The sequence below is a fragment of the Microtus oregoni genome, unplaced genomic scaffold (assembly GCF_018167655.1).
Source record: "Microtus oregoni isolate MIOR12 unplaced genomic scaffold, Mior012 000037F_ref0000500, whole genome shotgun sequence".
NCBI lineage: Eukaryota > Metazoa > Chordata > Mammalia > Rodentia > Cricetidae > Microtus > Microtus oregoni.
The window spans coordinates 17,175,524-17,198,901 of record NW_024543096.1 but is presented as its reverse complement, the minus strand read 5'-3'; the positions used below and the strand labels follow the sequence as shown (position 1 = coordinate 17,198,901).

Genomic DNA, 23,378 nt, shown 5'->3' with positions numbered 1-23,378 from the left:
CCTCCCACATCAGTCCCTCTTTCCCCATGACTCAAGTTTATGTCAAGCTGACCAAAAACAAAAACAAAAAAGAAAACAAACAAAAAAAAAACCTAATTGTCACAAGAGGTAAGTCCTATGTGTATGAAATAAATGGCATTTTAAACTATTGAGCTAAATATTTGTAATTCTTTACTCATCACAGTCTGTGTACCTCTCCTAAATTGAAATCAGCCTGTTTTAATTCATTCATGTTAAACAATATCTTATGTCTAAACAACTGAAATGAAGCCATGAGTTAGTAAGTTAATGTTGGGCCTTTGTAGAAGGTGACATGGAACGTCTTTTCGTATGAGATTTAATATTTTAAAGATTTATTTATTTTATTTATGTGTTCAAGTGTTTGCCTGTATGTCTGTGTACCATGTGCGACGCGCCTTGTGCCAAAGCTGGTGAGAAGAAGTTGTTAGATCCATCGAGCTGGCTTTATAGATGGCTATGAGTGCTGGGAACCAAACCTGGGTCCTTTGGAAAATCAAGAAATCCTCTGAACTGCTGAGACAGCCACATGTAGGGATTTGAAAATTTACAGAACACTACATATCAAATGTGACCACGTATCTTAGTAGCCGGTGATATGTCTTGACGATAATTACCCACACTTGGATGAGAGGCACATGAATCGATGGTTAGGTTAATTTAAATTTGGTTCCTCTAGGAACAAACGCCATGATACAGTTACAAAGAATGACAATATTAAGGGGATGGGAAGCTTGGGTTGATACAAATACCACTCTGCCCAGATTATTAATTACAAAAGGGTTAGTTGGGACTAGCAACCCAGGCTGTGAGAAATTAGAACAGTGAAACTGAGACCCAGGCTGCGGAAATCTAAAACAGGGAAACTTAGAAAAGCTAAGCTTTTATTCTTTTCTCAAACTTACTAAAATAAATTTGGCGAAAATAAATTAAGTTGTTTTTTTGAGGATTGAAGTGATGTGCTCATAAAGGGGGAGAATGTTGATGATATTTTCCAAAGGTTCTTCAAGAGAACAGATAAAGAAAATAGAGAATGATGAGAAGGATGAAGTCTGGAAGCCTATGGGGAGTTGGGTCAATGATCCTGAAGAGAAGGACATTTGCATGTGTTGATCAGAATATTCACACATACATTGATAGTTGAGTGGCTACCCATGAATCTCGGAGTAGTAGTCGTCACTATCCTGCTGGACAGCGTGAGGGTGTGCAGTGTTCACAGCATTGATGGAATGGCCGAACAAGTGTGATGCCTTAAGAAAATACATTAGGTTCTCTGCATTTGCTAGACTTAGACTGACAGACCACATACTTCCAGATGAAACTACTTTTTAAACACTGAACATTTTTACCTTGAGCTGCTTTCTGGCTTTTAATATTTTTTTTAAATTATAAGTTGTTGTTTAAAAAGAGGGAAAGGAGGATCCTTGTTTCATTTCTCTGCCATATGGGAATTCTGAAAAGCAGTTGGAAGTTTCTCTGGAGTGGCCTTAAATCTGTTCATCTGGCCTTCTATAAATAACGAAATGAGCACATCAGGCACAGAGAGGATAGGGACACAGGCTTCAAAATTTCTCCAGAAAATGATATACCTCTTGGAGTTTTGTTGGTTGGTTATTAGCAGGAACCAGATGGAGAATTGCACTCTCTCCCCAGGACACTAATAGAAACAAGTTTGGAGATTTGTTTCTGAGTTTTTCTGGCTGAAATATGTTCTAACACAACAACCTTTGGGGCTCAAATTATCCTGACATTTCTCTATGAAGTAGTCAGTATGCATCAGTGGCCTTAGTGTAATTAGGTAAAGAAGCTTACCTCAATTACTGTAGTTAAGCTTCATATCCTTTGCAAGGTTCTACACAATCAAACTCCCTAAATTGTCAAGGCCATTTACTAAGCTAAGGTTGAAACTTTGCCTGCCTGACTTTCCTGAAGTGACTTCCAGATTTGACCTTTACAATGTGTGAATGATTGTCACACATGATATGGCATAAAGGTTAAAAAAAAAATAACAAGCTGTATCGTTGGTGATATTTTAGAATTAGGACACATTTTCTCTAGTCTCTCCACTTTCCTCAAGAAATAATATGCTTGATTCTAAGACTAAATAAGACTTGACTGTGTGTGATTTTTAATTTTCGTATCATTTTTCTTCCACATAAACTCACTCTTGCTTGATGTCTTTAAATTTTGAAATGAGTGATTTACTTCGTGAAGATAAGCTAATAACCCTTGAATTTAGCAGGGTCCACACAGCTACATTTTTCCACGAGTAAACAGCAGTTTGCTTACAGCTATTTAGTATAATGTGCACAAGGTCCCACATTTGATTTTTTACTATGAAAATAACCTCTCTTTGATAGATTTTAGCAAAGAAAACAGCACAAATGATCCCGACGATTCCACAGATACAATAAGGCGTTATCAGGGTTCCAAAAAGCCCTTCGAAGAAAGGAAAAGCAGGTCGTCGTCCTTCATCTCCTCCATCGATGATGAACAAAAGCCACTCTTCTTGGGAACCATAGACTCTACTCCAAGAAAGGTGAAGTCAACCCGACTCCACGGTGAAGAAACAGTGCCCCCCTCAGGAAGAATCCACATGGATAAAAGAAGCCACTCTTGCAGAGGTAACTGAGCGTCAACACTCTCTCCTCATCACTAGATGGGAGATGGTTGCTTTTCAAAACCGAAGAACCGCACGAGTCCAGGTTCTTCTGACGTTAGACCGAAAGTTAACCTGTATGCCCCACATTAGACCAGGTGACTTCCTGGGATTCTGGGAACTGTAGTTCTTGGAAAATAACTACAAAGCCACGGGGGAAAGAATGATGGCCTATAGGGTTTGCCCATATATAAATTTTAGTTTGGGAAATTTTTATGGCCAATTAAACTTAGTATAAGACTAAGAAGAACAGCGCTATTGGCAGTTTGTTGGTTATAGGAAGGGCGGATCAGAGGCTGTTTGCTGAGAGCTAGCAAGTTAAAGGGTTTTTTTGTTGTTTTGTTTTGTTTTGTTTTGTTTTTGATTTTCGAGACAGGGTTTCTCCGTAGCTTTTGGTTCCTGTTCTGGAACTAGCTCTTGTAGACCAGGCTGGCCTCGAACTCACAGAGATCCGCCTGCCTCTGCCTCCCGAGTGCTGGGATTAAAGGCGTGCGCCACCACCGCCCAGCTTAAAGTTTTTTTTATATTCATCCTCAGTACCAATTCTTAACTTCAGCCTTAATAACTTTATAACATAGAAGCTCCATCCAATTGTGTTTTACTGTGAAGTATGAAGATGAGGAATAGCTTGAAATAAAACATATTCTTGAGACCATTCTTGTTTCACATCTCCTTCAAAAGGAATAATGCAAGCTCTGTTGTAGAAAATACACAAGAACTGAGCAGTGTGCTTTCGTTTTCAGAATTTATGATAAAGGATATGAAACAACACTTTAAAAATGTTACTGGATGAACAATCAGTGTACCAGATCTCTACATCTAGCTAGATCTTGCTATCTATGTGAACTTGGAGATGTGGGTCAGACTTATTGGATTATAAAAATTAGCTCTGCCATCCTGTATGACTTTAGGCAAATTGCTTGATCAACCTCAGGGTCCAATTTATTCATCTTTAAGATAGAATCAATGTTATCTAATCAACTGATTAGGATTATTTAACCATAAATTGTAAATAAAATTTTCTGGGATCGAATCTTAAGTTTTACTTAATATTTTCTGCTAGGTTTTTATTTTCCAACTATTTACTTATTTAATTTAAATGTGGACACTGAAAAGGCCTCTCACAGGGCTGGAGAGCTGGCTAGGACATTGAGAGCACTTGTTGCTCTTACCAGGGGCCTGAGCTTGGTTTCTATCTCCCATATCCATCTAGCGGTGCACCAATGCATGTAACGCCAGTTCCAGAGAATCCATTGTCTTTTTATGGATTCTCTATACATGTGCATTGTCTACACATGCAGACAAGCAGCACACACATATATACACATAATAAAAATAAATAAATCTTTTTAAAGACGGTATTATGAAACATCAAAAGATTATAACATAAATGAAGAAAACCAGGATTCTTTGCTAGGAGGAAAGAAAACTATGCCACTGAGAAGGCAGGCAGTCCTTGTCATCACCATCATTTCGGAGGAATGTCCAACAACCAAGTGTGTTGAGACAAGATGGCGAGGGTTGCTAATTTCCTAGAGTTCCTTTCCCTATCTTCCCCACCATGTCACATAAGCTTTTGTCGTGATTTCACATGGCAATAAGCTAAGAATATATGCAAATGTCCTCTAGACAGCCTAAAATCTTGATGGAATGCATGGAAATAGTATCTCATTCATCACAGTGGAAGAATGGAATATTAGATGTGATTACCAAATGTCCCATTTTAGTTATTTATGAAAATGGATTCTGGGTAGGACTAAAAATAGAAAACAGGTTGTATCCAGGAAGTCAGAGTTCTGAAGAACTCACTGAACAATACCTACTATGGACAAAATGATTTTAAGATGATTTTTGTAAAAACATGTTTTCTTCATGAATATTAGGCTCTCAAGTGACAAGTCATTAAAGATATTTTTGAGATTTTATTTGACTTTATAATGATTCTCCCTGACAGTGAATTCAAACGCCGTTCGTTTTATAATTTTTCTTCTTCCAACTTTTAATTAACTCTTTTCTGTGCCCAACAAATTATATTTTCAGGAGATTTTAACATGTCCAAACATCCATGTTTTCAAAAATTCATAATGAAATCCACACTCCAGTCACGAATAATTATCTTGATAATGCATAGCTAAATATGCATGCCTATTGACAAATGGAATTGATGACATAAAGCTTCAGTCAAGATGACATGCATTGAACATGACTAATTAATATAATTACAGTGAAGAATTTAAAAACTTGATTCACTGAAAAAAATCATTCCCCAGAAACTTTCAAAGTGCAAGGCTGTGTATTAGTAATGAGCTTCGATATGTAAATGTAGGTATAATTGTTGCAGATCAAACTGCTGGGTTCTGACTGTTTCGTTTAATTATCAATAGGCAGTTTCACTCCCTTGCATTCTGAGACTTGTCATCCCAAAGAAGGGGTCATTTCAGCAAAACTTTAAAAGAAAAAAAATTAAATTGATTCTGGCCTTCCTAGTGCTGAGGTCAAGTGTAGACTCCAGGGAAACTGTGAACTCTGAAAATGAAGGTTTACCCTCTGTTCATCCATTTGCAGAAATGTGTCTTGCAACTATGGCAACATTTTCCAAGGCAACCAGTGCAGATACCGTCTGAGCTATTTTTAGAAAGTGTCTACAAGGATGCTCATTTGATTAAGACAACCAACCAGGGTTTCCCCCTTTGAACTCTTTAGCTTTCATTCTGCCATTAAATCAAATTAATAACATATCTCTAAATTTCAATTAAAAATTAAGTTGTGATGAAGGAAGCCTCAATCTCACAGTACATATTTTACTCATTTCTGCTAAGATAATCCTTTTCTTAAACATCAAAGAAAAGCACTATCCTCCATAAGTTACTGCATGCGACTCACCAGAGTCATTTAAAAATCAATGTGCTATGTAATTGGAGAAGGAGGGGGCTCTTAGGCAGAGGCAGAAATTCAATGAGGTTACTTGGCACCGAGCTCATGAGGACACTGCATAGCCTTCAATGCTATCACTTCTCAACCTCTCTAAAGTAATGTCCCTGCAAGAACTGGCTGTTGAGAATCAAGAGGGGCCCGGTGCCTGGCATCTCCAAGCTCCTTGCGCACGTTCTCCATGCTGATTTAGCATCACCGACACAGAGTAGGAAACGTAGTTTACCAAGGCACTCGGTTGTGGGTCTGCATTTTAAAGTGGTGCAAATGTCTGTGAACAACCAAGCATACTTCTCCAGGAAAATCGCCCTGTCACTTCTGTATTCGCGTTTCTCCCTGTCCGGTAAGACGGAAAAATAAGCGATACACGGACACTGTAGAAAAGCATGGAACACCAAGATCCTGCGGGCTTTACAGATGCCATAATCAGGAGCCTCCTCTGGATGTCACAGAGAAGTCTCTGAGGTTTGTTAGCCATTTCAACAAAACAAGGAACCTGGCCTTGTTTTTCTCATGCTGTCTTTGGTTATGCTAATTCCTGCCTTATAGCCTCCCCTACTGAGACAGAAATAAAAAGCACATCATTAGAGACTTTTTTTGTACACCCAGTGATAAAAGATAGGGAGAGAAAACTCATGGAAAAAGAATATTTTTTTGTCATCTGCTCAGAAAGGGGGAGTACAAGGCACCCTCCCCCCCACCAGAGTGCTTTCAGAGAAACCATAGGAAAGGAAGTCTCACAGATCTGTTCCCTATTTCTAGACTCATCGCTAATCCTGCCAGATTTAGTTACTTTCAGTCCTTTTTTAAAAAAATAGCAAAGGATGTAAATTCCATATCTTATGTAATAACTCTCCTTGCCGTTTAACCATAGCTATTTGTCAAGACTTTCTTTTAAAATGTCTTTCGAACCACATTCTATGACCCAAAGCTAGTTCGGAAGCAAAGAGAAGACCCACTTGAGGGACATCTTCCCTCCCACCAGCTCTCCCATGAAGGAAAAAATTTGCTTTTCTTTATCCCTGAGATAATCTCCCAAGTCAAGTTGCATTTCTTCACCGGTTTTATTTCCTTACCGTTCACACATTTTGTAGAAGAAAGTGGGTTCAAAGCATCAAATTTCTTGACAAAAATGAGGAAGAAAGTAGTATATATTTGGAGATTTTAGGAGAGGTTACTGAATCATTATATGAAAAATATAATTTATGTAATGAATCATTATATGAAAATATATAATTTATGTAATGAATCATTATATGAAAAATGACCACGGACATTCTGAGTTGAACTCACAGTCTTTGTCTTCAGTTCCTCATGCTTAGCAGAATCTGGAATTTAACACTTGGCACACCAGAAAAGTAGAATTGAACACATAAGAAGTTTGTTTTAAAGTATATTAACATAAGGTATTTATAATAAAGGTTCACAAAAAGAAAATTCTAGAAAGCAATGTGACTATATTAAATGTAGCACAAAAGAACCTTTAAGGAAGTTGAAAGCATGGAAGAGCAGCAGAGGACTTTTTTTTTTTTTTGCTTCTGTATTTTTTTTATTTATTGAGAAAAGGAGAAAAGAAAAAAAAAAAAAACAAGTTTCCACCTCCTCCCAGCCGCCCATTTCCCTCCCCCTCCTCCCACCCTACGCCCCCTCCTCCCACCCTTCTCCCCCTCCCCCCACTCCTTTCCCCCTCCCTCTCCAGTCCAAAGAGCAGTCAGGGTTTTCTGCCCTGTGGTAAGACCTAGGACCTCCCCCCTCCGTCCATATCTAGGAAGGTGAACATCCAAACTGGCTAGGCTCCCAACAAAGCCATCACATTTAAGACTTCCCCAAACACCCAGAAGACCCACAGTGCCCTCCTGACCTTCTACTGGGGCTCAAGCAGAACCATAATGTATGGAAATTACCTTATGTGTAGGGGTGCTAACACTCTTATGTTCTGGGTAAAGCATTGTAAACAAACTTGCTATCTTCTCCCAATTAAATAGTAGTTGTTTGATCTATTTGAATTTGTCCATCATGTCTTCTCAGCACTAACAAAAAGATGGGAAAAAAATCATAACCTGGGGGAAAAAAATCTTATGTCCTGTTGTAGATTGTGAACCCTATGAAAAGAGATGGGGGAGGTAAGCTAGACAGCTTAAGGTTAAGATTCTGCTACAGACTGGAGATGGTGATTGCCATGTCTTTGAGCTCCTGTGTTTCTCTCTGTCTTGGATTATGCCTGGAGATGCGCCTAGTCTGCCTTGCAGGGGTTTTTGTACTGTATCTCCAAGGGACTTCCAAAGAAACTGACATCTGTCTTGCTCTCTCCCACAGATATCACTGATGCACACAGCTGGGAAAGAGAGCCTGCCAGGGCTCAGCCTGAAGAAAGCAGTCCGCCAGGACTTCAGAGAGCTGCTTGGGGGATCTCTGAGACTGAAAGTGACCTCACCTATGGGGAAGTGGAGCAAAGGTTAGATCTACTTCAAGAACAACTTAACAGGTAAATGAGCATTTGAAGCCAAAGAGGAATTTATGTATGTACATCACATAAATAAAGAAGACCAAGGAGCATGGAATTTAGGGTACTTTTGCCACCAAGCACCCTCCCTTAGCTTACCATTCCGTTCGTGTACCATCTGCACTGTTATCATTAAAACACCTCCTGCTCTCAAAGTAATTTACATTAGACTTCTTAACAGGCAACCTCCTTCTTTTAATTCTTGTATATTATTTAGTTGTTGTTCCTGAATTCACCCTGAGCTGTGACATTTTGAAAAAATGGTTATTAAATCAACTTCAAAAATATTAATGTTTTTAAAGCATCGCAAGCTAAAGCAAGACTTGGGTCCCCCAACCCCTTCTCTTGATCTAGACAAATATGAGGAATAATTTTAGTTTGGGGAAAGAGGCAACGCTTTATTCAAGACCGTTTCAGTTCTTTAAAGTTAAATTGGTCAAAAACATCTAGAGGAGACAAGCAAGTCTCTGAGTTCTGAGACTGGTTGATCCATATAGCGAGTTCCAGGCCAGCCAGGACTACGTAGTAGGCCTTGCCTCAAAAGAAAACTCTAGGAAAAATGAAGATTCTGATAGCTTCCCTGAGTGTGTTTGGAAATGTGTTTTATTCGGTGTTGACCTTCAAGTATACTAGAAGGCAAGTATCTCAAAGGCCACAGCATGATTTATTAAAAAGAGGCAAAGTGGGCAATTAATGCATTTCCTATAAGCCTCATGAAAGGCATGCTACCTGAAACCTGATGATACAACCCAGAGCTACCAGGATGGTAAGTTCTTTCCACTTCTTTCATAACTACCCATCTTCCTTGCTATATCACATTTTTTGCATTAACGGCCAATTAATATAATAATAATTATATGTAGGCTTAAAGGTTTATGTAGATGTTCTTAAATATTTATATAGTGTGCCTAGATATATACAAAGTTGGGGGAATTGCAAATGTTTGATCCCACAGCAGAATTTCTCAAGCTTAAATACGCACTCAGGTCGCTGGGTAAGTTGCAGAAGTGCAACTGTAAGACAGAAGGGCTGGGAGTTGCAGAGTCCACATTTTAACAGGCTGCCAGGGATGTTCAGTGCTGCTTGACTAAGCAGCACAAATAAGATGACCTAAACTATGTAAAACTTGTGGTCAGTGGCCTTTCCACTGCAGAACGCACAAAGCAATGTGTTTGCCTTCCACGACCACATGAAGTACTGCTTTGTTTACTGTTACAATCGATTATCCATGTCCTTCGCTTTCTTTTCTGTTGTTTACATAGTAATATGTATATATGTAATGTATGAGGATGCGCGTGTGAGGGTTATGCTGTGTGCACATGTGTGCAATTGTGGAGGTCCAAAGTTGACACCAGGTGTCAATCTTGATTTTTTTTCTAACTTACTTCTTCACTCGCAGTTCCTCGGCTGAACTCAGAAGCTGTCAGTTAGCTACCATAGCTATCCAGGTTTGCCGGAGAATCTCCCTTCTCTGTCTGCTGAGTGCTGGGATTACAGATGGCAGCCACATCTGCCCAGCTTTTCCTGTGGGTTCTGGGAATCCGGACTCTGGTCCTCACATGGATTCTGTCTATAATGAGCTCGAATCAATTATCACTCTTCATGGTGTCTCATCTCTCCTTTCCACCTAATGTCAAGCCTGATTGATAGCAGGTCTCCTTTTCTACAACTTTATGTTATGCTAACAAAAAAAAAATCTAAAGCTGGGTTGTTTTGTGTTTTAAAAACAGAGAAAAATTGGACTTATGTTTAATTCCCTTTATTCTTTCAAAGTACTTTACTTATTCTCAAAAGACTCCTTTATAATTCAGCAAATAGACCCTAGGCATAACATGAAAATAAATACTGTACATTGTGCAGACACCCATTACCATACTCTCCTTTGCTGAAATGCCCAACCCAAATATCAAACACCTAATTCATTTTTGAAAGTTTTGAAAACATATACACAAGATCGTACTTAGGTGTTTAGGAATGTAAGTGTATACATAATATAATATGCATATATGTATATAAAAACAATTAATGAAAAAAAGAGGCCATGAATTTGAAAGAAGTATATGGGAAGGTTTGGAGGGAGGCAGGGCAAACAAAATGACATAATTATTTTATAATCACAAAAGATAAAAGAATCATTTTGTAAAGCACTAAAAATAATGTAAGAAAGGAGACTGAGGGACAGTCACATACATCAAGTCTCAGAAAGGACACACCGAAGTACAATGCTTACGGGACTTTGGAGTCTGGGCCTTCAAGAAAGGGAACTGTGCTCATTTTTCCAGCTTAGAGGAGCAATTCCAAAGGAGGCACATTTTGCATTGCCTCCGTTTCAGACCCTGTCTTCTGTGACTTACTGAGCAATGTGGTGAGAGAGAACATGGTGTACGGAAAACATGGTGAGCACAGCTTATGTCATGGCACCCAGGAAACACAGAGATAACAGAAAGGTGCCTACACCAAGATATAGGTCCCATGGGCACACTCTTGTTGATGCACTTCCTCCAACTTGGCCCCAACTCAGACAGTTTCCATTGCTTCCCGGGAGTGCCATCAAATTACAAATCCACCTATAGGTTCATATAGTGATTAGGTCAGAACCCTTGTGGTCCAATCACTTCTCCATGATTAACCTGCCTGAGACTAATCCTTCAACATATCAGGCTTCTGGAGATAGCGATTTAGATCCAACCCATAAAAATAAAAAAAAAAGTAGGATTGCACAAAATTCATCACATATTGCTTTGGAATTCAAAGGAGAAGAGAAGCAAGACTTAGTGAGACTTGGTGAAGGTTGATCAGGAAGAAGTCAAGACTTGCTGAGTAGTAGCTATTCCTATGCTAATAAAACCCAGCTCCTGACCTATGCTCGTCTTCCTTAGGCAAAATTTCCTTGCAAAAGCCAAGTCAAGTTGATAGAGAAAGTCTAGTCGTATGTAGTATTAGCACAAATTATGTCCAGTCTCACTGTAAACCAGCTACTTCCCCTTCTATGTGAGAAGCCCCACTCACAGCCGGCAACGATCAGGCATATAGCTAGCTGCCTAGGTTTCTGCATTGACGTTATTTAAATAGAACCTATTTTAAAGAGACTTTTTTTCCCTCAAAGACTATCACTGTCTGACAAAGGCTTTAACAGACTCAGAAATATCATCTTCAATGTGACTTGTCAGTGAAGCTTTTACTCCAATAGCCACAGAGAAGTCATTTCACCTCCAACAGTGTATCCTGTCAACTAGAGTAAAGAGCATCATGCAATCCATTCACTACTTCGATGTCATCATTAATAGGCTAAATTTGTAGAAATATTCATGAAGAAGCTTGAATTTAGAATTTTATTCGGGGCTCGGGGGAAAGAGAAGTTGTTAGGGGAGCTCAACAAAGATGACACACTCAGACACAGTGTATACAGCCAATTGAAACTCTTCATTCAAGCCAGCTGGAAACACACCCAAGTGTTTGGGAGACCTAGGTGTGGCCCCTACTGTCCAGAACACAGGGCTTTTTAAAGGCAGAAACCACGCCCTAGCATCTCACTGACTGCAGGAGGGACGGTTGCAGAAACAAGCAGTTTAACAAAAGCTAAGACAAGCAGTTAACTGGAGGGGCCCCTCACAAACAGGCAGTTTAACAGAAGCTAAATTACCTAGGACATCCTAACCTTGGGTTCCTAGAATAAATAGAGTTGGGGAGTTTTCCGTGGGATCTCCATCAAGGAGATCAAATTCTAGTTAAACCTGAAATGACCTCAGCAAGAACCCAAGACCTCTGGTCTGTCTCGCCCCAGGACAGAATAATTCTGAATGAGTTAAACGGGGGAAGAATTATTGATGCAGACATAATTTGCACTGAACCTGAAGTATGAGATGAGGAATCGATTCATAACAACAAAATAATCGTTCGGTTCTATTGAATTTGTACCACAATTACATCAGGCATTTAGTCATCTGCTAGGTGAACTGTATTTTTTTCATTTTCAGCATGCAGCTGTGGCATTTATGTGCCACAATCAGACATATTTTATAAGCTATTGGTATGAAAAATACTAAGGCTTTCTCTGGCCATATTTACTAATGAAAGAAAATCTATAAGGATATATTTGAATTTGAAAGAAGATTTTAATGTTACTATTAAGAGGTAAAAAGAACCTATTGTCTGGCACGCCTGTAATTCCACCAACCCCAGAGACTTGAAAAGAAAGTGCTAGGCTAGCCTGACCTCCCTATACAGGAAGATACTATCTTAGAATTAAAATTAAAAATAACGTGTAGCTTTTCTAAGGTTTCCCAGATTTTCATTTTTTGAAACAAAACTAATTTCCATAGATACATTTATTTAATAGGGCAAATAGTTCTAAGATGTACAGCTCTCTCTTTTTTAATTCAGTGGTAAATCATAGGCACAAATAAGGCATATGGTGCAAATTTTGTTCTTATACCAAGGAAATACCGTATCTTAAGCCATCCACACCGGGGAATAAACTGTACGCGAGAGCAGATGTATGTGACAGGAACAGCTGGCGTGAGCAGTCCGAGGTGTGGTTAAGGGGGAAGGTTTTAGTTTTTGCTTCGTTTGGTTTTATTTTTGAGATAGAAACCAGCCAGAGGCATCTGGAAAAGTCCAGAGCAGAAGAACAGACAAGACCAGAGCTAACTGCAAGAAATGGGAAAACAGGGGATAGGGGATAGAGAAAACATGCTGAAAATAGCAGGGGGTTAGTGAAGTGAGAAACATTGGGTTATGAGAGGGAAGAGTAGGAAGGGCAGGGAAGTCCATCAGCTGGAGGGGTTTCCGGTCCAGGAGGAGGTGAGAAGGGCTGGAAAGTCAGCAGGGACCTGAGGTATATAACAAGTCCTGTGAGTAGGGACTGAGGAAGCCTGAGGCTACCTTGATATAGCGATATGTGCTGGAGGTTATACATCAATGGGAAGCTATTGTGTTCTTCTGCCAGAGGTAAGGGAAATGAATCCTGGCAGATGGGGACTGGGTTTCCACAAGTTGCTGAGGAACGCTAGCTTTTTATCTGAGTGCCAGAGATCCTCTGTAATCCAGGTGGAGCTCATTCCCGGATATTTAGACTGCCTTTTAGAGTTTGGGGAACTGGAGTTTCCTTTGGACCTGGCACAAACCAATTATATTTTGTGGTTTGGTCTTGAAATTTATTTTTAAATGAAAGGTTGACTGCTGGTGGGCTTTGGAGAAAGCAATGGTTGTTTGTACATTGTGCAAGCCAGATGAGTCATAGAAGCGACTAAACTTAAGTTTCCTCTGTCTCTGAAATATTAAAGCTCTGAACCAGAGATAGGAAAGGTATTTAATGTTCAAGAGCGCTAATCATTAAAATAAAATAATTTAAAAAAGAAAGTATGATGACTCATATATAGAACTTGCCTTGAAGGGGAGAGAGGCAAGGTCAAATAGTGTCTTAGTCAGGGTTACTGTCTGTCCCTGGGAGGAAACACCATGACCAAAGCAAGATGGGGAGGAAAGAGTTTATTCAGCTTATGCTTCCACATCACTGTTCATCATCAACGAAAGTCAGAACAGGAACTCAAACAGGGCTGAAACCAGGAGGCAAGAGCTGATGCAGAGGCCATGGAGGAGTTTTGCTTACTGGCTTGCTCAGCCTGCTTTCTTTTTTTTTTTTTTTTTTAAAGATTTATTTATTTAGGGCACCAGATCTCACTATAGATGGCTGTCAGCCACCATGTGGTTGCTGGGAATTGAACTCAGGACCTCTGGAAGAGCAGTCAGTGCTCTTAACCTCTGAGCCATCTCTCCAGCCCCTCAGCCTGCTTTCTTATAGAGCCCAGGACCATCTGCCCAGGAATGGCACCACCCACAATTTGCTTGACCCACCCCTATCGATCACTAATTAAGAAAATGTCCTACAGCCAATCTTATGGAGGCATTTTCTCAGCTGAGGTTCCCTCCTTTCAGATGACTCTAGTTTGTGTGTCAAGTTGACATAAGATTAGCCAGCACATAGTGAAAACACAAATTTTATAAGAAGTTTTCCTGAGGTGCTGTAATTGTAAAGAAATATGTTACTGGGGCTCAGTGGTTAAGAGCACTGGTTGCTCTTCCCAAGAACTCAGGTTCAATCCCCAGCACCTGCATGGCAGCTCAGAGCTGTTCGTAGCTCCTATTCTCGGGGATCTGACACCTTCATACAGACATACATGAAGGCAAAACACCAATAGACTAAAAATAAAAAATGAATATAAAAGAAAAGAAATGGGTTACCAAGTTCTTCTGTGAAGAGGGCAAAAACAGTTCATAAATAGTAGAGTAAAAACCTAATCAAAATCAGATAATTATTGGTCACAATATTCTAAATGTGATTTATATTTTAAAATCAATAAAGTTTTGTAGAAATAAAGCTTATTGTACATAACTCCTATTTTCCTGTTAGTATGAGCATAATAAATTGATGGTCTGAGTCAGAGTAATTCATTCCACAGAAAGGGTTTGGTAGGAGAGAGTCTCTCTTCCCGCTCCTGTCTTTCCTGTTCAGGGCTACCCATAGTTCTGTTTGTTGGTAGTGCCAATGCTTTCTCAGCACTGACCTTTCCTACAGGTCATGACTATTTAAGACTATCTTTCCCCTTTCCGCATGTCTTGCAGACTTGAATCCCAAATGACAACAGACATCCAGACCATCTTACAGCTCCTGCAGAAGCAAAGCACAGTGGTCCCTCCAGCCTACAGCATGGTAACCGCAGGAGCGGAATACCAGAGACCTGTCCTGCGGCTGCTGAGAACCAGTCAGCCCAGAGCATCCATTAAGACTGACCGGAGTTTCAGCCCCTCCTCACAAGTGAGTGTAGACACGGTAAAGCCAAGAGTGTCTCCTTGAGTGTATCTCCCGGGTCACCTGAGTAAGACTCACACTGAGAAATAGGAATTTCCACTTCTATCTGCTTCTGCTCAGAGTTTCTGGAAACTGGATCTGTGTTTTTGCATTGTGTCCTTAAAATTTGCAAACAATGGATTTAAAGAAAAATTTAAACAGTACCAATTACGTGTGTGTGTGTGTGTGTGTGTGTGTGTGTGTGTGTCTGTCTGTTGCTGGGAGTGAGTGGTAAACGCCAGAAGATAAGCATCAGGTTTCTCTCTAGATAGTTCATCTTATTTTTTGAGACAAGCATATACAACATTGTGTGTTATTCTAACGGCAGCTCTCTCAATGCACCAACAACACTAATTTGGCTAGACTTGCTGGCTGGTGATCCCCAGGGAGCCCTTTGTCCCTACCTCCCCAGTGCTGGCATTACAGGTGCACAACACCCAACTCTTCATACTGTGCTTTCATGCATTAGGACAGCACCTTTCCCTAAACATTGACAGTTATCTAAGAGGGGATGCTATTACTCAAGAATCAACCTAAATGGACTGGCGCACTATATAGATTTTAACGGTGAGGAATCATGCTTGGTGAATTAAAATTCAAAAAGTACATCAGAGGAAAACCTGGCATTTCCTACAATGCCACAAGGCAGGGTAGGGAGGCCTTGGAGAAGAAAAGAGTGGGCAGGTAACTGGGCTCGATCTGAGGTTCAAATGCAGCCAGACAGATGTGGCAAACACATTTGTGCCCCACTTGCCACCAGGTATCTCTAAGTTTTTACCACTTGAATGATAATATCCATGGTAAGACAAAACATGTGACTCTAATCGTCTAAGAGTGCCCCTCTCAGTTACTTCAGCATCATGGGCAATGGAACCTAAGAAAGACTATTTCGATAAGAATGTATAGACACTCTTATGTACATTTCTGCATGGAAACTGAATGTAAAATTTTCTAGGAAATGAAACATGATAACAGAAGTCACTGTGTCAAAAGGAAAATAATGATACTTTTTACAAAATGTGGAAGTTAGTTCAGCTCTTAGAGGTTTTGAATGAATGAGAAATACACACAACGTGTTTTATTCTTTGCAGTTGGTTAAGGCAGTGGTTTCTGACAGGAATGATGTTTTATTTCCTTTGTTGCTTTCCTTCTTAGATAACACTAATCAGCAAGAGACATTTATTAATCCAGTCCTAAATTTTGAATTAAAACCCACTTATACACAACTCAAAGTGAATAGTTTTTTGTTGTTGTTGTTTGTTTGTTTGTTTTAAAAAAAAACTGAACCTTTAAATCTTATTTCAGGGTGAAATTAAAATTCTTCACTTGAGATAAGAGACCCTTAATTTTGGGGCTCTGTTTTTGGAGAGAGGTGTTGGCCAGTACATTTAACCACATATAGCGAATGGGGAAAACAAACACATCTGGATTACACAAACACATAATTTTAGTTAGCTTTTGGAGTAAATTATGAAAGCGTATTTTCTTTTCTTTCTATCAGTGTCCTGAATTTCTAGACCTTGAAAAATCTAAACTCAAATCCAAAGAATCCCCCTCAAGCGGAAGGCATCTGAACACAGCCTCAGAAGAAAAGTTGACTTCACCTTCAACACGAGACGGCGATGTGTCTGTAGAGCTTCACCCGCGGCCAAGAAAAACCTACCTTCATCCCATCCGGCACCCGTCTCTGCCAGACTCTTCCCTAAGCACTGTAGGGATCCTGGGTCTCCATAGGCATGTCTCTGACCCTGGTCTTCCAGGAAAGTAATCCTTTTGTACTATTTCCTCCACATCCAATGTAAGTGCTTTTAATGGCTGTTTTCCTTTTTGTATTTAAATCCTCTCTACTTGACTCAGGGGCTCACAAGGTACCATTATATGCAAAAGTACTGTATATTTTTCCTAAATTGAAGCTTGTAGGGTAAAGTTGAGCAGTTAGGATGTAAATATACATTAAGAGCTTTTGGTTCCAAATGTTCAAACTGCCAGCATCTCAAGGCACCTTATTTTTTGATTTTATTTTTGAAATCATGTGCATGCTAGGAAACTCCAGTTTCTCTTGCATGGAGACTCCTATTTGCCGCTATTACTGAATCAGTGCTTGATTATGAAAAAGCCTTCCAGCAAATAAGAAACTGAGGAATGAAAATGGTCAGGATTGCAACTCAGATGATCCTGCACTCACGGGATTTCAAGGGGGGGGATAGAGGGAAGTTAGTCACTTTGGAGAACGGATTTCCTTCTCTATTGACATGTTTATAGTTACTTACCTTCATTTCCTAGAACAATAAAAAAGAAGTTGGACTTACACGTATTAGAAAGGAAGCTAAATCCAAAAGCATCAAAGGATATGGTTCCTTCTTAATAGATTTGTAGTTTGTTAATATAAACTCCAGAAAACACCTGTGAGGTTTCCTCAGGAACTCAGGCCCTAGTTTCATGGCCCAGGTTTAGAAGACCTTCAGCAAGAGCTCCTCATTTTGGAGAAGTAACAGCAAAGCTGTCCCAGGAAACTTCTGGCAGCTGCAGTCTCTGTGCCAGTGAGCAATCTATCCATAAGGAGTCTCTATATCCTGCTTTTAGACCGGCAAGTGGGAGGAGAGGAGAGACCTTTGTTTTTCTGCCCTATGTTTGGACAGACTGAGGAGGCGCACTGCTTCCCCAGGTTGTCTTCAGCTAAACCATTATGAATACAGGACAATATCAGTGAGAGAATAAAATAGTCTCTAGCAAATTCTTCAGGAGCTTCATTCACGAGCTTCCTAAAATATTTACAATAGTACATTTTTCTGAAGTCTTAAACTGAAGATTATTTTGTGTGCTGGGGTGGCTCCTAACATGCCCCTTATATAAAAAGACATTCACAATTTGTTCAGATTTATGTGAGACCAATCTTTCATTTGATTAAATAGTAGACACCCATATTTTTTAAATGTTCAATTTCAGAATATTTGTCAGCAAAATTGTCTTTCATTAAAAATGGGGTTGTTTCCTTGCTTCATTATCCCAGCTGCGGAAAACATTGTTCATTGGCCCACCTAGAACCTTTTATTTTTTTATTTGTTTAGTTTTTTGAAACAAAGTTTCTCTGTAGCTTTGGAGCCTGTCCTGGAACTAGCTCTTGTAGATCAGGCTGGTCTCGAACTCACAGAGATCTGCCTATCTCTGCCTCCCGAGTGCTGGGATTAAAGGCGTGCATCACCACCACCTGCACTTAGAAACTTCTTAAGTAAGTTGAAAATTAAGTGAAAAATCCATTACGTATAGGATAGACTGATTCTATATTGATTTGATCACAGAATATATATATATATATATATAGTGGAAGAATATATTCTAACACCTTTGAGTGCTATCTACTGTTTTGTAAAAGGAGATGGCATCTGGATTGTAAAATCAACACAGGAAAAAATACAATTTACAATTAATGATGGGTCAAACTCTAGTTAAATTTTATTTTCAACTCAATTATAATCTTAAAATTATTATATACTAGCCCTTAGCTTTCTTTTCTCCTGAACAAACACCTAGAAATTTGTTGGGAGCCTCTTGGTTTTTCTAAAAATTCTTATGTTCCCACAGAGTTTTAAATAGTAGTTTGTCTGCACGTTATTAAATGGTTGAATTTTCTTTCACCTTTAACACTAATCGTTAATCCACTTCAAATGCAAGCAATTTATTAAATGCATATAACATTATTCCTCTATTTAAATTGTGATGAGAGTGACCTTAAGCTGTGCTCTATATAATTTTAAGCAGTCACAGAGTTTGCCAATCTGATCTGAGTGGGAGTAAACCTGTATATAGGGCACGCTCTATTCTCACTTAAGAAAAGTAATCATAAGTGATTGTGTACTTATAGCAAAAGACCAGTGAAGTCAATGAAAGTATAATAATTAGAATGGGCTTCCCAAATCTTATGATATGGGACAGATAGAAATGTAGATTCCAGGCCCTTTTCATTCACTCACTCAGCAAACATTCAAACGAGGTGCCCCACACAGGAGAGAGAGAGTCCTTTAAGTAGCGAACAATCTAGATGTGGATTTAGAGATCTTATTTCCATATTGGGACACATTTCTGCAGCTGCAACACATTTTCGAAGGACTATTCTGCCTAAGCTCATGGGCATTCCGAATAGATTCACCAGAGATTGCTCATTTGTAAGGAAGGAGGATTTGGCAGGTGAGGAACTGAGATCTGATTGTTTGATCTGATTAGCGAATGCTTCAGCTGCAACATTTGGCATGGCATGCATGCGATTCGGCCTATTTGAAGCCTCCATTTGTACTTCTCTATAAAAACCGGGCATGCAGGAAAAGGAAGACAAGGGGTAGTATACAAGCATCCAGCTGGCTTAGATTCTAGCACAATCCAAACCCCGTCCCTTCTTAATTCCTCCACATAGAATAATTGTTTGCTGTTTAAATCGTAAGTCTCGGAGGATTGGGTAGCGTTTCTTTTTTTCCACAGAATATTAATTTTAAAGGTTCCCAAGCAACATAAACATACACGTAGTCGTAAATGTCAGATGAACACTTGAACTGACTTATGGATAACAAAAGCAATCATCCTGACACACAATTCGCATTCCCTTGTCCCAGCCGAAAAATAACTTTAAAATAGCATTTCCCTACTTAGCACCCACAATAAATGCAATCTGCCACCTCCAACTTGGGGTCCTGCCTAAGGCTGGGTCTAAATGCTACACCAGCCTAAAAGCAGCCCAGCTTTCCTTGGAAAGAATTAGAAGCACTGACATAACACCTTTGCCTTTAACCTAAAATTATTATCGGTCCCATGCCCTTAAAAAAAATGCTGTCTTAAAGTTTATTTGGCTGAGATGTTCTCCTGCTGCTATTAATTGCTGGACAGAGAATTGCCTCTAAGACTCATCATTTTATCCCAGAGGGGAGTCCACTACTTTAATTAGTTGATGAGAAAACCAGGAATAAAAAAAGACAGAAGTGATCCTTTTAATATAATAGTCACTAATTCAACAAAACAGGGGAAAGCAGGGGGCCAATTTGAGACAACGTAAATTTCAAGGCCATTATAATTACTGGCTATCAGAATTAAGTTTTCTACTCTTCTAGTCAGGTATAGTGACACTAGGAATCCGGTTTAATATGTGCGTGTTAGAGCTCAAGGCTATGTGGCCTTGAACTTGTACAATGGCTCCAAAATACCCAGGAGAAAAACATTTATATCCAAATGTCAATTTCAAATCACAACTGACACATTATAGGTAAGGATGAGATGTTTCACATCCTCAGTATATATAAAAGAGTAACTAAAATATATAACATACTTTATAGTCAGGGAAAAAAGCAATTCAGTAGATCAATTAGCTAGAAATGAACTGCAACTGGCTATAATTTAACACAAAGGACTCTATATTGTTGATTCATGGATAAAAACGAAACCAGAAAACAAGTTCTCGATGTGTAAATGGGCTTGTCATTCAATGTTTAAAACCTTTAGATCAAAAAAAAATTGAGTAGCTATTTCATTTTTAATCCCAGTTTTGTAGTAACATAAACATGTCAATACTCTGCATTCCAAGAGGCCCTGGGAAGACAGCTTGGCTGTGGGGTGTCTGCAAGCTGTCCTAAGATGGCAGCACTCACATCACCTCAGAACTTGGAAATGAAAAGTTCTGGGTCTCATCCCAGATCCCATTAAAAAAAAAAAAAAAAAAAAAAAAGTGAAGGCTGGGACTCAGCACGGGTTCAATGAGCTCTCCTTAGCATGATCTGTGTACGAACTGAAACACGGAGGTCCGCAAAGTGTCCCCTGTCATCAGGCCAACTCGAGCCTAGCAGCTCTTCTTCCTAAAATGACCCCCCCCCCACGCCACCACAAGAAACACATTAAAAGCAATTAAGAAGAAAAGTTTTCTTTTGAACAAGTGCTAAGTAAGTGAATCGCTGTTCCCATGATGAAAGCTTTTGATTCTGAAACATGTAACTGTAGCTACCATCTTCCCTTAACTTTGTGCTATTAGCGCTGCAGCTTTAAAGGAAAAATAATGATAATAACAACAGTGAGAATATGATTCCCACGGTCAAAAAAAATAATAATTGCTCTGAATTAATGTCGGATTTTTCACTGTGCAGTGTCTGCTTGGATATGAGTGTTCCCACATGGGTATTTCAAACTCTTTACAAAATACAGTCATTAATTTGAAAGTAAACACAATGCTATTTTTACAAAAACTAGACCTTCCCAGGGTAATGGACGTTAAGCACCCAGCTTCTTTCTCTCGTCGCACAGGGACATTCTGAGTTCTCGTGTGGAATGCTGGAAATGGCCAAAAGGCTCGGCATGGTAAAGCTGAAATCAAATCCTACCTATCCCATTTATGGTTGAGGAAAAGCCCAAAGTGACCCTCAGTATCCAAAGACAAGTGACTTTTGAACTTCTCTCTGAAATGTACATATGGAGGTGTGTGGAAACCAGGCACTGTGTAAAGATGCAAATTCATCCTGTGGCTTGCACGGCACCACACAGTGGTGTTCAGGTAGTGGCACGGCCATGATTGCCACGTGATTTTCTGTCTTGCCTCCACCCAACTCTCCACACTGACACTCAGTATGTAACAAACCCCCAAAGTGGTTTTCATGCCCCTGCCAACAATGAGGTTGCTAAAAGGAAACAGGATTGGAGGGGCCACCTCTTCTGCCTTAGCTCCCAACACCTATAGACACATCCACAATGCAGATGTGCAGATGTTTTCTCAGTTTTACATAGGTTGCCCCTTCTCTCCCTGATGCCCCATTTAAAGCTGCGTGTTTCTGTTTCTTCTTAAGCTGGTGTTAGTCTTTTAAAAACTAAAGGCATATATTTTCAGTGCTTTATAAAATATTAGGTATCATGACTAAGCAAGGTCCGCTCATGCCTAGAATGTCATTATATTCTCTTGTGGTAAAATACACTTTGTTTTAAAGCCCAGTATAAAAAAACAAAATTCATAGAAGACGCAGACTGACATTTAACAGCATGAAAAAAAACTACCACAGATTGTTTCGTTGACTAGTACGTGCAAGTTGAGAGATGACTAACTGGAAGTTGTTTTAAACTACCATGTTATAACAATAAATGAGAATAAAAAAAATCACAGAAATGGAAAATGTATTCAAAACTATACACTCAGTTGACCCAGTCCATTGCTTTTCCAGTCATGATCAAACCTGTAAACAAACACAGTAAAAACAACCGCGATATTAGTGCTCCCAATTAAACATTTTTATTGTGCGACGTGGAAATGTGAACATGGCTGTTCTTTTAAAAGTAATATCAAGACTTAGAAATTCCCAAACTGTACTCATGTCATCTGGGACTCCATTAGTCAATGTGTTTTGTAAGGTGTGAACTAATTGGGGACACCTGCGATTTCAAAGCGTTCTATGCTTAACTCACATTCTCTGGGCTGCTTCTGGTATATTATGACGCAGTTTTAAAACTCCCACATGTGAATAACCACAACTGTGAGCACTCCAACTGTATTAGCTTTCATTTTGATTTGCATTGTTTGCGGGTGCATAAGCATAGTCTACACCACATTCCTTATCCCTAACTAGAAGGGAACTTGAAGGATGGATGGAGCTGTGACGAGCTCTCCCCACATTCTCCTCGTAGAGTTAGGACAGCAACGAAATGGCATGGCACCCTTCTCCCAAGTGGTACAAAAACACAATAAAAAAATATCAAGAAATCCCTACTTTATGCCTAGGCGCCTACGGATTTGAATGAAAGGCCCAAGACCTCTTTATAGCTGAAATGTTTAGCTTATAATGCTGATGAGAAAATATATTATCCCAGAAGGCTTGCCAGTCAGTGAATAACGTACTTCAGAAAAGAATATGTGTGATCACTTGAAAACGTGATCTGATCTAAGAAAGCTCACTCACATCCTGTTACATAGAACTTGGGAATGCTTTAAACGACATGAAACCATCGACCAAAACACATACTACTTCATAGTCTTTATGCACATAATGTAGCATGGAATCATAACGCTTTTGAAATATTCTGTGCAGAAATATTTATTTTTTAGCCAATATTTTCCTCAAAGATTGGTATGTGGTATTGACAGTGTAATCTATTTGCACAGTTAGTTTTGCAATAACCTTCTACAAATAATTGTACATAAGAAAAATGTAAATTTCCTGTAAAAAATGGTTGCAACATTTTGGTAGCTGAAAGAAGTATACAAGTTGTATTGAAAATATAGTATATATATATATATATATATATATATACATCTAATTCAAGAATGAAACATAATTTATGATCTATTTATACATGAAAAATTCAAGAATTTGTAAAAGAATTTATTTTGGGGGAAAAGAAAGTAAATCTTATTAGCTAGCTAGTGTACTTTTAATAGCGAAGCCAACAAATTCCAACATTTT

At 39.2% G+C, this 23,378-nt stretch overlaps 1 protein-coding gene across 3 annotated transcripts in view; it reads left to right on the top strand.

The window, feature by feature from the left end:
• Positions 1-20,668, top strand: part of Kcnh7 (potassium voltage-gated channel subfamily H member 7) — a 421,266-nt gene extending 400,598 nt beyond the window's left edge. For all 3 annotated transcript variants that reach the window (XM_041631379.1, XM_041631378.1, XM_041631377.1), the window contains 4 exons: positions 2,379-2,642; positions 7,925-8,093; positions 14,736-14,928; positions 16,463-20,668. In XM_041631379.1, the coding sequence (XP_041487313.1) occupies positions 2,379-2,642; positions 7,925-8,093; positions 14,736-14,928; positions 16,463-16,729 (893 nt within the window). In that variant the 3' untranslated portion in view covers positions 16,730-20,668. The remainder of the gene's footprint in view (positions 1-2,378; positions 2,643-7,924; positions 8,094-14,735; positions 14,929-16,462) is intronic.
• The last annotated feature ends 2,710 nt before the right edge of the window (positions 20,669-23,378 follow it).